This window comes from Camelus bactrianus, chromosome 12 (assembly GCF_048773025.1).
Source record: "Camelus bactrianus isolate YW-2024 breed Bactrian camel chromosome 12, ASM4877302v1, whole genome shotgun sequence".
Taxonomy (NCBI): Eukaryota; Metazoa; Chordata; class Mammalia; order Artiodactyla; family Camelidae; genus Camelus; species Camelus bactrianus.
In genome coordinates, this window is record NC_133550.1 from 66,701,770 (window position 1) to 66,714,555 (window position 12,786).

Genomic DNA, 12,786 nt, shown 5'->3' on the forward strand with positions numbered 1-12,786 from the left:
GTTACTTTGATTATTTATTTTAAAATTTCCCCAATCTGGCTGCGGGGAGCCCCTTCAAGCCCCTTCTGTGCTAATGCCTTTGACACATCCCCATCATTCTTTGAGCACTTCTTTATTCTGGATTTTCCCTGTCCCAGTCCTGGAGTCGCCATCTCTGCAGGGGTCCTGGTGCCATTTACCGGGGAGTGGGGTTTCGGGTCCAAGAGTGCTAACTGAGTTCTTGCAACTGGGTGTCATTGCTTCTAGGCCTTCTCAGTAGACTGGGCTAGAGGGTTGTTTTGTTACTTCTTCATAACGATATTATTCACTGAAAACACTGCAGAGTCCTTCCTCCACTCCAAATCTCCCTCATGCTATGCTGAGAACCCAAGTTCTGACAGCACCAGTCTTAGGGTTGAAAGTCCCAAAGTTGCCTCCAAACTGCTCTGTCTCACCCACTCACCCCCACCACTGCCTCACTAGTGAGGACCAGGGTCTGTTCCATTTCTCTTTGTCCTTGGAGGATTCTCCACCAAGGGAACACAGGCAGGCAAGCTGGATTCAAAGTCCCTCAGACAGTCCTTTTCTTCAAGTGGTTAAGTCATCAACATCACACGCAGGTTCATTAGTTACTGTTGGGTTCCAATTTTAATTTTTCCCCATCCTTTTACTTTTATTTCTTAACTGTAAATCCTAATATTTAAAGTACCCTGGGAGATGAGCACGGTTCCTGATGCTGGAGGGAACCATCTAGTCCAGATGAAGACCCTATTACTATTTTCAAAATCCCCTCCTCCCCCCCAGGAAGCAGGCCTTAAAACCCCAATCCATCTTTTGAAACAGCCCTGGGCTGGGTGGCAGGACGCCAGCACTCCACCAGCCTCGGCGTTTCCAGGGAGCCCACTTGCAGCCCTGGCTGATCCCTGGCCTCCCTGGGCCATGGTCTTGCTCCTGTGACTAGAAAACTCACACCAGAGTTCTGCGTACAGCTCACAGACCCAGGACTTCAAGGTTTCCATGACACCACTTTCCCCCGTTAACCCGTTTCATCTTCGCAAGAGCCCAGTGATAGGTGCATACTAGGGTTTCCATAAATAGAATTGCGTAAAGAAATTAGCGTCCTCACTTTACAGTATGGAAACTGACGCTCAAAGAGGGGATGGTTTGCCCCTAAGGAATCATTAGGCGAGAGACGCCGTGAAGGCTCCGTTCCAGCCTGGACACACAGTAAGGGCTCTGGGCAGGGCTCTGGGAAAGTCCCGCGCGGACGGACTTGTGCCCTGGACGCCTCGCGCTCCCAGGGAGCCCGGGGCGGGGTGTATGCAAATACCCTTCGAGGAGGCCGAGGATTGGCTGGCTCAGGCAGGGGCGGGGCGCGCCGGGGCCCAGGGCCCGCAGGTGCGCGGCGCGGGAGAGGCGCGGTGCCCTCTCGCTGCCTGGACCACCCGCCCTGTCTCAGCTTCTCCCAGGCGATGCCTCCGCTCTGGGTCCTGCTGGCCCTCGGCTGCCTGAGACTTGGCTCGAGTAAGCGGGGGGATGAGAGGAGGGGGCTGTGCCCAGGGAGGGGCGTGTCCTGCATGCACCTTGATCCTCCGGAGGGGTCTCGATGGGAAGTGGCATTAGGTTTGGGAACTTGACTTACTCACTCCAGGAATAGACGTGAATGCCTGCTCTGTGCCAGGCCCTGTGAAGGCTCTGGGGGCCCAGATAGTAATAATAATAGCCAACAGTGTTAGTAAGCTTCCTCTGATGCGGATTTAAGGGCTCTGTGTTGGCTGCTGTAAGACACAAACAGGAGGCTGTGGGAGAGCAGAGGGGGACTAGTCTAGACTCACAGTGATGCCTGGACTCGGGAGCTGGAGGGACATTTCAGGTGAAGGAGCAGCATGGGCGAGTTCAGGGAGGAGGGGGTGGCATGCTGTATCCTGGGAACATCCCATCTATTGTCCATCAGTGTGATTGGAGCACGAGGTCAGGAAGTTTGCATAGAGCTGAGGCTGCAGACCCAACAAAAGAGGGTCCAGCCCTTCAGGGCCTTGCTGCTTCTCCAGAGAGGCTGGACTGTGTTGGAGCAGGGTGCGGAGCCAGGAAGGGGCCCAGCAGGAGAGCGACCCAGTCAGGTTTGCAGGTTAGAGAGCAGAGGATGGGGGAGGGCTCCTTAGGGTCCAGGTGAAAAGGGTGGACTCTAAGACTGGGCTGACAGGGTGGAGAAATGCTTAGGAGGGGCAGTGGGGTTATTGGCGACGGCATGTCTGTTGCGGGGAGCAAGAGGGTAGCTGTTTAGCTGGATTGCCCAGTTTCTGGTCAGGATCGCTGGGTGGGGACAGGGGTGAAGCTTGTGTCTGAAACAAGTTCCTGAGATGGCCTGTGGGGAGAGTGAAACCCAGTGCCTGGCACACAGCAGGTGCTCAGTAACTGCAGACGTGTGTGTGCAGGGGGTGCCCACACATGTGGCCAGTTTTGCCAGGGGTCAGCCCCTATCCTCATTGCCTCCTTCAGGTGTGAACCTCCAGCCCCAACTGGCTAGTGTGACCTTTGCCACCAACAATCCCACGCTCACCACCGTGGCCTTGGAAAAGCCTCTCTGCATGTTTGACAGCTCCGTGCCCCTCCCTGGCACCTACGAGGTCTACCTCTATGTACTGGTCGACTCAGGTAAAGGTCCTGCCTCCCTCGGGCTACTCAGAAAGGGGCTTTGACCTGTCTGCAGGGAAGCGGGAAGGAGGCAGGTAGAGGGGTGCTCCATCCCTGGAATTAACCTGACCCATGCACCTCACACACCGGTGTCTGCTCTGTGCCAGCCCTGGGCCGGGTGCTGTGGTCACAGATGCGTCTCTGCCCTGGAGGGACATCCAGCCTAGCAGGGGAAATAATGCCACCACCAATCACTGAGTACGTCCATCATGCCAGGTGCTTTGTACACCTTAGAGCCAATAGTTACAAGCAGTCTGCCAGGTCACTGTTACAGTGCCCATCACAGGGGCAAAGAATCGGGGCTCACAATGGCAGAGTAATTCACTGGAGCTCCCAGAGCTGGAGAACAAATCAGATTCTCTGGTCTTCAAGTCCAAGTCCTTGCCAAGGCTTCTCCAGGTGGTTCAAAATCAGGGTGTGGGAGGGACGCCACGCATTCGGACCTGCCGGCTCTGGCCTCACCCACACCTGTTCACTGGCAGGATCCTGGGATCGGAGAGTAGGAACCCGATGACAGCCTCTTATGTTTCTAGCAGCCAGGCATTTACACCAGTGCATGTAAGAGCATCATTTTATTCTTTCAGCAGACATGTACTGACTGCCTACCTGTGCCCAATCCCAGTCCTAGCCTGTGGGCACTGCAGAGTATTTTTCTCCCATTTCACAGAGAGTCAGAGAGGTAAAGTGAGTTGTCCAAGGTCACCCAGCAAGTAAGGAAGAAATCCTAGGACCAGCACAGTGCTGGCACAGAGAGGATGCTTAGGGACATTGGATGAATGACTGAATGGGTGACCGATCTAAGGTGGCCAGGAACCTCACCCCCAGCCCCTGGCACTGCCTCCACAGCCAGCTCCAGGAATGCCTCTGTACAGGACAGCACCATGACCCCACTCAGCTCAACATTCCAGCAGACGGAGGGAGGAAGGACAGGTCCCTATAAGGCCGCAGCCTTTGACCTGACCCCATGCAGTGACCTGCCCAGCTTGGATGCTGTTGGGGATGTGTCCCAGGCCTCGGAGATCCTGAACGCCTACCTGGTCAGGGTGGGCACCAATGCGACCTGCCTGTTTGACCCCAACTTCCAGGGCCTCTGCAACCCACCCCTGTCAGCAGCCACGGAATACAGGTGCGTATAAGCGGCAGCGGGAAAGCGGCAGGTGGGCCCCAGCCCCTGCCTCGGGGCGCCCCGGAGGGGCTACAGTGTGAGAGCCCTTTCTCCAGAACCTACCATGTGCCAGGGCTGTCCCAGGTACCATAAAGGCTTCCTGGCTTCCTGGGCTGGCGACTGTGCCCGGGGCCCTGCGCTCAGAAGGACCACTCTTGGCTTAATACTCTGCCACTGCCACCTTGAAATTCTTAATTTTTAAACATGGGGGTTCATTTTCCTTTTGCACTGGGCCCCACAAATTATGCACCTGCTTCTGTCCTATCACCTGTGTGGCAGTTCGTTTGACAGGGAAGGAACTGTGGTCCAGAGAGGGAGGGGAGGTCACCTCAAGAAAAGCTGGGGCTCAGCACGAAGGTCCTACCCGTATACCCTTTTGTGGTCCACCCCAGCACAGAGGGTCCCTGATTCATTTTCTGAGCATCTTCTCTGTGAAGAGCTGGGGGCTCATCCCTGATCCATGGCCGGGGGTCTTACCCAGCCTTGGGTTAGATGACACCCATTCCTGTTACCTTGGAGATGCCTCGGTTGGGGTCTCTGTATCCTCTAGGCCACATTTGGGGCCCAGGCCACCCCTCACCTGCCATCCTTTCGCAGGGCTCACTCCTCCTCTGGCCTGGGCCGCCGAGCAGGACACGAGTCCCGGCTCTCCCCTTCCCCACCCTCAGTCCTTACTCTGACCTTGTTCTTTTTTTTTTTTTTTTTTAATTATTCTTACTTTTTATTGAAGTGTAGTCAATTTAAAATGTTAGTTTCAGGTGTACAGCAAAGCGATTCAGTTATGCATATACATACATACATATATTTTTCAGAGTCTTTTCCATTATACCTCATTACAAGAAATTTAATATGGTTCCCTGTGCTCTGACCTCGTTCTTAATGTGTGAAAACCTCTCCTCCTTCCTTGGTCTCAAAGCCCACCCTGCCTTGGGGACACCAGGCACAAATTCCAGCCTCCAGAGTTCCCATCTTCGAATCCTGAGAATCAAGGGATTAAGCAAAATGCTGGACGCTACAGAGATTTTAAGGGTCTTCATTTTTTTCTTAAGTGTCAAACTGGAGGCTGTTGATTTCTTTGTTCTCAGAACATCTGTCATTTTAAACTGAGGGTGAAGAAGTCCTAAAGTCGGCTGCTTTGTACAGAGTCCCCTCGTCTGCCTTTACGATTTGTAACACCTGACTGGGATGTTCTGCGTATAAAGTTAGCCCTTATCACAGGGCGGTGGGGTTGCAAGCAGATATTACTCCTTTTTAAGGAAAAGTCCCTGCGGTGAAACCTAAGACCAGGCTGGGAATAGAGGAAGGCAAAGATGCAAGGATGGTGCACGGGCCAACTGTCAGCAAATACGCTACGTGCTAATAAATATAACAGGGAAACAGAGGGGCTCCCAGAAGGAAAGCCTAGACTCTGGCGGCTTCGTGGAGGATGTGGCGTCTGACCTGCAGAAAGGGCCCGGGGTGAAGGTGCTGCTGATGCAAAGGCTCCCACCTAGATTTCCATCTCCTGGAAGTCCCAGCTCTGCCCCGACCCCCCAACCCCTTCCCCCTCCTTCTGGCTGAGGCTCACAGGATGGATAGAAGTAATTCTCCCTCCACTTCCTTCCAGGTTCAAGTTTGTCCTCGTCAATATGTCCACGGGCTTGGTCCAGGACCAGACCCTATGGTCAGACCCCATCCGCACCCACCGGCGTAAGTGGTGGGGCAGGGCTGGGTGGCGGTCCTCAAGGGAACCTGGGAAACAGACTCATGCTGTCACTCCGAAGTCTCCCCAGACACAGGCAGGCCATTGGGTTATGAGGAAAATGCATCTTGAAAGAATTTAACCTGAGAAATCCTCCTCCCTCCCTCCCTTCCTCAAGAGCAGGAGATGCCGTGACAGAGGAAGGTGAAGGATTTGCGGGTGTCTGGGCGGGCTGCACGGGTGTAACTGAAGTCAGACTCAGCGGCATTGCCAGCCCTGATGGTGTATTTGCCTCCAAGGGGCATGGAGTTTATCCTGCATTTAGACCCAGCCGGCCCCTTTGTTGAACCCTCAGGACAACATTTCCATGTAAGATGTTTCCAGAGGCATCTTAGCCTCAGGGGCATGGAGACAGCTGGAGACCCAGATGTTTTCCTAAAGATGGGTGGGGGGAGTCTCGCAGGCCCAGGACATTCTGCCCTGTCCCCGCGCAAGCCTCCCTCTGAGTTCTTAACACAGATGCAAGATTTATACACACGGAATCATGTCTGCTGAACTTTAGGGGCAATGGAAGAGATTTCCAAGGGAAATTTTTGCTGGCCTGGGACCCTAACTTTAGAACTCGCCTGCACCACACCTCAGCCTCCGTGAGGTGACTGCTTGGCACCCAAGATGGGCTCAGCCTGGAGCACAGCGCTTTTCCCCTGGAGCCTCCTGCCACCCACGGTGTATGTGGCTGGGCGGCTCCTTCCCACCCTCGCTCCTGCCCACTCCTCCAGGGGCGTGCCCGTGCCTCGTGGTCCCACTGAAACAGCACTGCCCTGGGAGCGAGAGTCCCAGGTTCAAGCCCAGCCTCTGAGCGTCACTGCTGTGTGAGCCCTTCGGGACCCCATTTTCCCATCAGAGAAGTGGGAAGGAGAAGCCTTGCTGTTTTCCCTGACAAAAGCACCAGGCCCAGCTCTCTGGGGGCACAGCCTGGAGGTCAGTCTGTGCAGAGAATGTGTCCTTTGGGACCAGACAGACCTACAGGCTTGAGGCTGGAGTCTAAGAGCCCTTGTACGTGAACTCAACCTCCCTAAGCTGCAGTGAGCGGTCTGCAGAACGAGGGTCTCATGGGATCTCTGTGGGACACTGAATGCAAAGTGCTGGCTCACAGTAGGACCTATAGATGGTTTGTCCATTTAGTTCCAAAAGGGGGACACCGGCCAGAGCAGAGGGAGACCACGGTCCCCCTAGCTCCGTTTGGCCAGGCACCTTTGCTCTACCTTCATTTCAGTCGTTTGTAATCTGTGTCCCATCCGTCTCACTAGAAGACTTGAGTCAGTTTACAATTTAAAATTATGCAAAAAAGCAGTTAAATGAGGGAGAGACGAGACACACACAAGAGAAAGTTGGGGAGTGGGATGTGGGGGCAAGTCAGATAATTGCACCTCAAACCGAGGGGGAGGCAGTCCCTGAGCAGGGTCCTGGCTTCATCCCTGAGATTTTCGGCCACCAGGGCAGGGGCCATGGGTACACCCCTGGGAGAAGGCTGAGGGGTGCGGTGTCTGGGGAGTAACTGAGCCTGCATCCTGTAGTCATCCCGTACTCGTCGATCGACACGTGGCCCGGCCGGCGGAGCGGGGGCATGATCGTCATCACATCCATCCTGGGCTCCCTGCCCTTCTTCCTGCTCGTGGGCTTTGCTGGCGCCATTGTCCTCAGCCTCGTGTGAGTACCGGTCAGCTAGGGGCGGGACTTAGGGACACACTCCAACGGTGGGTGGAATTGGCGGGGGAGGGGGGGTCCTTCCTAGGCCGGGAGAGCCCAGGAGCAAGAGAGCTGCCTTCCACGCTGGTGGGGCGGGGTCTAGTGAGGGGGGAGCAGGGTCCTGGGGTGTCCCAAGGTTGAGTCTTCATCAGGGTTAGCAGCGAGGCTTTGTGGGAGGAGCCCAGCTCTGACACAGTTGCGCACTTTGGGCAAGTATCTTATCCTTCTAGGCCTCAGTTTCCTCCTCTGGAAACTGGAGACTCTAATGAATATTATCTGCCCTGTGGAGCTGTGAGGGTAAGTGAGGTATTCCCTGTAGAGCCGCAGGGCAGCACTCCACCCGCTGAGCAGGTATTAGCTTGTGTTGTCATTATAATTCACCCAGTTGCTGTACAGATGGGGAAACTGAGGCCTGAGGAGGGGAAGGTGGCCCAAGGTTATGCAGCCACTTAACCAGAGCTCCTGAGTCTTCTGACTCTATAAACACCTCTGATGTATGTCAATTTGGATTAGGACTCAAGGTCTCCTGTAGGGTGTTTGGAGCAACTGGTGGGAAGACAGGCAGGCAGTCAATCCATTAATCTTGGGAGAATGGAGCAGGGAGTGACTCAAGGCACCCGCAGGTATGGGAATCCAAAGGAATCCAGGGAGGGCAGATCCTGCCTGGAGCATCAGGGTGGGCTTCCTGGCAGAAGGAACAGCAGGAACAAACTCTTACCAGGGCAGGGATGAATCAAAAATTCACATGCAGTGTAATTCTCAGGAAGAGAGGAAGGGAGACCCAGGGGGCTTTAAAGATAGAGGGTGCCTGTTCCAGTGAGGGTAGGGTGAGCTGATGGAAAAGGTTCTTTGAGTAGGTGGAATTAAGTGGAAACAGAAATTAGCCAGGCAGGAAAAGACTTGTAGGGTGGGTGAGGGATGGAGTAGGGAGGGGACAGTGAACTGGGAAATCAGATAACTCTCTGACATTTAAGTTAACAAAAACACGAATAATAGATGAGATTAGCTATCAAGAGACTGGTCTGTCTGGCCAGACCTGGGAGCAGTCAGGATGTGGTTATGTCCCTTCCTCCCTTTGGGTAGCACCCTAATCTGGCACCGAAGGTCCTATTATCTGACTTTTTCTGATAGCATTTGTCCCCCTACTCTCCCCCTCCCAACTCCAGCTGCACCAAACTTCCCAGTGTTGCCCCAGACATTCCCCAGTACTTCCTATCAAATGCCTGGAATGCCTTTCTGTGCTCCCACTTTCCTTTTTGAGGGAGAGATTAACTGCCCCCTCCTCCAGGAAGCCCTCCGGTGGCTTCCACCTAGACCTGCCCATTCTATCTAGTCACTGTCTGCTGTGGTCTGTTTCCATATACAGTCTTAGCTCTTTGGGGCCATCTGCCCAGCTCATGGTAAGACCTGTAAATTGTTCACATAGTTCCAAAAGAGTGACACCTTCCTTATCCCAGGGCCTGGCACCCCGTAAGTGCTCCGGAAAGACCGGTTTATTGAATGAAGGCCTAAGACAACATCTGTGAAAGCAGTGGTTAATGAGAAGGGTCCCTGGCCAGCTGAGGGGTGTGGGTCTGCTCTGCACCCCCAGCCCTGACTGTCTTCGTGCCCTCCATCAGGGACATGGGCAGTGCTGAGGGAGAAACCACCCACGACTCCCAGATCACGCAGGAGGCCGTCCCCAAGTCCCTGGGGACCTCAGAGGCTTCGTACACGTCTGTGAACCGGGGGCCACCCCTGGACAGGGCCGAGGTGTACACCAGCAAGCTCCAGGATTGAGCCCGGGGGGCCGCAGTCTCCCCGAGGGCCTTGCAGGCAGCTGCGTTCACATCTAGACCCTACCCAAGGTGTATCAGGCCATGTTGGTCCAACTGCAGGAAAGTGCTTAATAAAATCTTCCTAAGACTTTGAGTTCAGTAAAGACTTAAAGAATGAATGAGTGAGAAGCTGAATGAATGAATGTGGCATTGTCATTTGAGGGGTTGCATTGTTTCTCTGGAGGGTGGGGCACAGGGCTCATTTCAGTCAAAGCAGAGGTGGAGAGGGTAAGGAGGTCAGGGCTGCCAGGACACCTGGGTTGTCAGACCTCCCTGAGCCTCGGTCTCTTCCTCTGTAAGGTGGGAGGTCAGCGCCTCCCCTGATGGCTTCATGTGAGCTTTAGGGGTGCTGTGAGACAGGGTGTACATGCAGTTATTAGATGCTGCTTGGGGTGTGCTGGCTGCAAGGTACTAGAAGCCAATCTGGGCCCTGGGTGTGGCCCTGCTGGCCCCCCAAGTCATCTCTTTCTCTCTAGGGCTCAGTTCCTCATCTGTAAAATGGGCTGATGTAAATGGTTAACTTCAAGGCCATGCATGCCTGGGTTCCTTCACAGCTTTCTCTGAGGACCCCATGACGGGTGGGCAAAAGAGGCTGCAGGACACAGGGGAGGGGCACCAAGTCCCCTGGTGGGGGGCGGTGGGGCTCTTCTGGCCCCGGGTCTCCACCCAGATGACAGTTCTGTCTTCGGAGCCAGGTAGCAAGGCTGCTTCCCTTTTTGGGATGAGCGAAACAAGTCAGTTCCACTTCCCGTCATGGAAAGAAGCAGGGTTGGTTAAAGCAGGAGCGCTGACTGACAGCTGCCAGGAAGAGCCCCAGAGGCTGGTGGGGCGCTCTCAGGGCACCGGATCGTTCTCCAGGGGCACAGATGCTGAGACGACATGTTCAGATGCACCAGAGGGGTCGATGGCTGACAAGGCAGGAGGCCTTTGGTCCCCGCGGAATGCGGCTCGCAGACCCCTCCTGTGCAGCAGAGGGCATAGGACTGAACTGCCATCATTGGGGTGGGGGGGCAGTTTGTATTTTGAGGCGAGGCTAAGCCTTTGCCTGCTTCCGGCCAGCCCCATGCAGTCTGAGCAGAACACCCCAGCTGGTGGGTGGGGGTGGGTGGAGGAGGCAGGGCTTGGCTCGTGGGTTCTGGGCTGGACTCAAGCTTCACAGAAATTTCCAATTATAAATACCCACGGAAGCAATTTTTCTAGCTCACTTCTCAGATTCTGAAGGCTCCCCTCCTCCCATGACTGGGAAGGTGAGGCCTTCAGAGCTGAGCTTCCCACCTCTACATGGAGGCTGCCTCATCCTCCCTCCCATCTCAATCACGGTTCATCAATTAGCTAATCACTGTGGACACGCTGTGTGACTCTGGGCAAGGAAGCACCCTCTCTGGGCTCCTCTGACCTCATCTGTGCTTGGGAAGTTTGCTCCAAAATAGGTGATTTTCTTCTGAGATCTAATCAGTCACAAAGGATGGCATTCAATTAAATCCAACCAAACCCTGAAAACTTGGAGCCTCCTATCTGGTCAGAACAGAAATGCATAGAGGAGTTGTCAAAGCAGATCCTTGGACAGAGCATGGTCTGGCCTTCAACACTCAGATCCGGCTAGAGGTGATTTAGGAAACAGAGGAAGGATTTCCTCCTCACCCAGTCAGGGCTGGAATAGTCAGGAGGACATCCTAGAGGAGGTAGTACTTTTTTCAGTCCCTGCCATTTCTAACCCAGAGCTCCTGAGGCCAGAGGTCCTGGTCCATGCTCTATTACCAGCAGATAGATACTCAATAAACAGTAACACGTTCCTGGGATGCCATACATCTTTCTTGTTCCTCCATTTTTAAATGAATGATTCTAAATTTCACAAGCAATGCAGCATACAGTCTGCTTGACAAAAGAGAAGAAGAGCCTGTGAAACCACCACCACATTGAGACAATGGCCACTTCCATCTCCCTGGAAAGTTTTCCCCTGCTCCTTTGTAAGCTCCCTCTCCTGTCCCTCACTTTCCCCCACTGATTTGCTTTCTGACCATACAGATTCGAAGGCACTTTCTAGAATTTCATATAAATGGAACCACATAGTATGGTCTCTTCTTTGTCTGGCTTGTCTCTGCTGAGTATAATTTTTCTTTTTTTTAAACTGGAGGATAGTTGATTTACAACGTTGTGTTAGTTTTAGGTGTACAGTAAAGTGATTCAGATATATACATATATTCTTTTTTATTTTTTATTTTTTTCTTTTTAATATATACTTATTTTTATTGTATTTATCATTATTTTTTATTTTCCCCCTTAACAGAGGCACTAGGGATTGAACCCAGAACCTGTGCATGCCAAGCACACGCTCTACCATTGAGCTATACCTTCCACCCCCTTTTTTAACTTTTTGTGACTTTTTTCCATAACGTTCTTTTTTTTTTTCAATTGAAGTGTAGTCGGTTTATAATGTTGTCCTTATTTCTGGTGTACAGCAGAGTGATTCAGTTATGCATAAATATATTCCTTTTCGTATTCTTTTTCATTATAGGCAATTACAAGAAATTGAATCTAGTTCCTTGTGCTGCACAGTAGGACCTTGCTGTTCATCTATTTTATATATAGTAGTTAGTATCTGCAAATCCTGAACTCCCAGTTTATCCCTCCACCCCCAATATGTTTATATTCTTTTTCAGATTCTCTTCCATTGTAGGTTATTACAAGATATTGAATATAGTTCCCTGTGCTATCAGTAAGTCTTTGTTCTTTATTTTGTATATAGTAGTATGTATCTGTTAATCCCAAACTCCTAATTTATCCCTGCCTCCCCTCTTTCCCCTTGGAACCATACGTTCGTTTTCTGTGTCTGAGACTCTATGTCTGATGTGTAAATAGGTTCATTTGTGTCATTTTTTAGATTCCACATATAAGAGATATCATATGATACTTGTCTTTGTCTGATTTACTTCACTTAGTATGATAATCTCCAGGTCCATCCATATTGCTACAAATGGCATTAGGTCATTCTTTTTTATAAAAGTCAGCATAATTATTTTGAGATCCATCATGTTGCAGCATGTATTAATATTTTGTTCCTGTTTATTCCACTGTGTGACTATTCTACAATTTCTTGATCTGTCATTCTGTTCATGACCATTTGGGTTGTTTCCAGTTTGGAGTTACTGCAAATGAAGTTATGAGCAGTCGTGGACCAGTCCCGGCAGGGACCCATGCTTTCACTTCTCCTGGGGAAACACCTAGGAGCAGAACCACGAAAAACACCTGCTTGTTTTCAAATATTTGGATTCAGAGGAAATTGAAAAAAAAAATACAGGGAGAACCCATGTAACTTTCACCCAGTTTTCCCCAATGGTAACATCTTATCTGACTGTAGCATAATTACAGCAAACCCAGGAAATTAATATTGGTAAAATCCACAGAGCTGACTCACATTTGGCCAATTTTACCCTCTGTCTTTGTGTGTGTGTCTGCACAGTTCCATACAATTTTATCATGTGTGTAAGATTTGTGTCACCACCACCACCAGCAAGGTATAGAACTGCTAATACTGTAAATCAACCATACTTCAATAAAAGATACAGAGCAGTCCCATCACCACCAGACTCCCTCCTGCTACCGTTCATAGCCCTCCCACCCCAGCTGCAAACCTGGATCACTAATCTACTCTCTCCATCGATACAATTCTGTCATTTTTAAAACGTTGTATAAGTGGAATC

The 12,786-nt window shown here is 51.9% G+C and overlaps 1 protein-coding gene across 1 annotated transcript; it reads left to right on the forward strand.

Moving 5' to 3' along the window:
- Nucleotides 1–1,375: 1,375 nt before the first annotated feature.
- On the forward strand, nucleotides 1,376–9,149 carry UPK3A (uroplakin 3A). The gene is made up of 6 exons (XM_074375949.1): nucleotides 1,376–1,503; nucleotides 2,479–2,634; nucleotides 3,520–3,799; nucleotides 5,445–5,527; nucleotides 7,097–7,229; nucleotides 8,888–9,149. The coding sequence occupies exons 1-6, from the start codon at nucleotides 1,452–1,454 to the stop codon at nucleotides 9,045–9,047; spliced, it is 864 nt and encodes a 287-aa protein (XP_074232050.1). The 5' UTR covers nucleotides 1,376–1,451; the 3' UTR covers nucleotides 9,048–9,149.
- The last annotated feature ends 3,637 nt before the right edge of the window (nucleotides 9,150–12,786 follow it).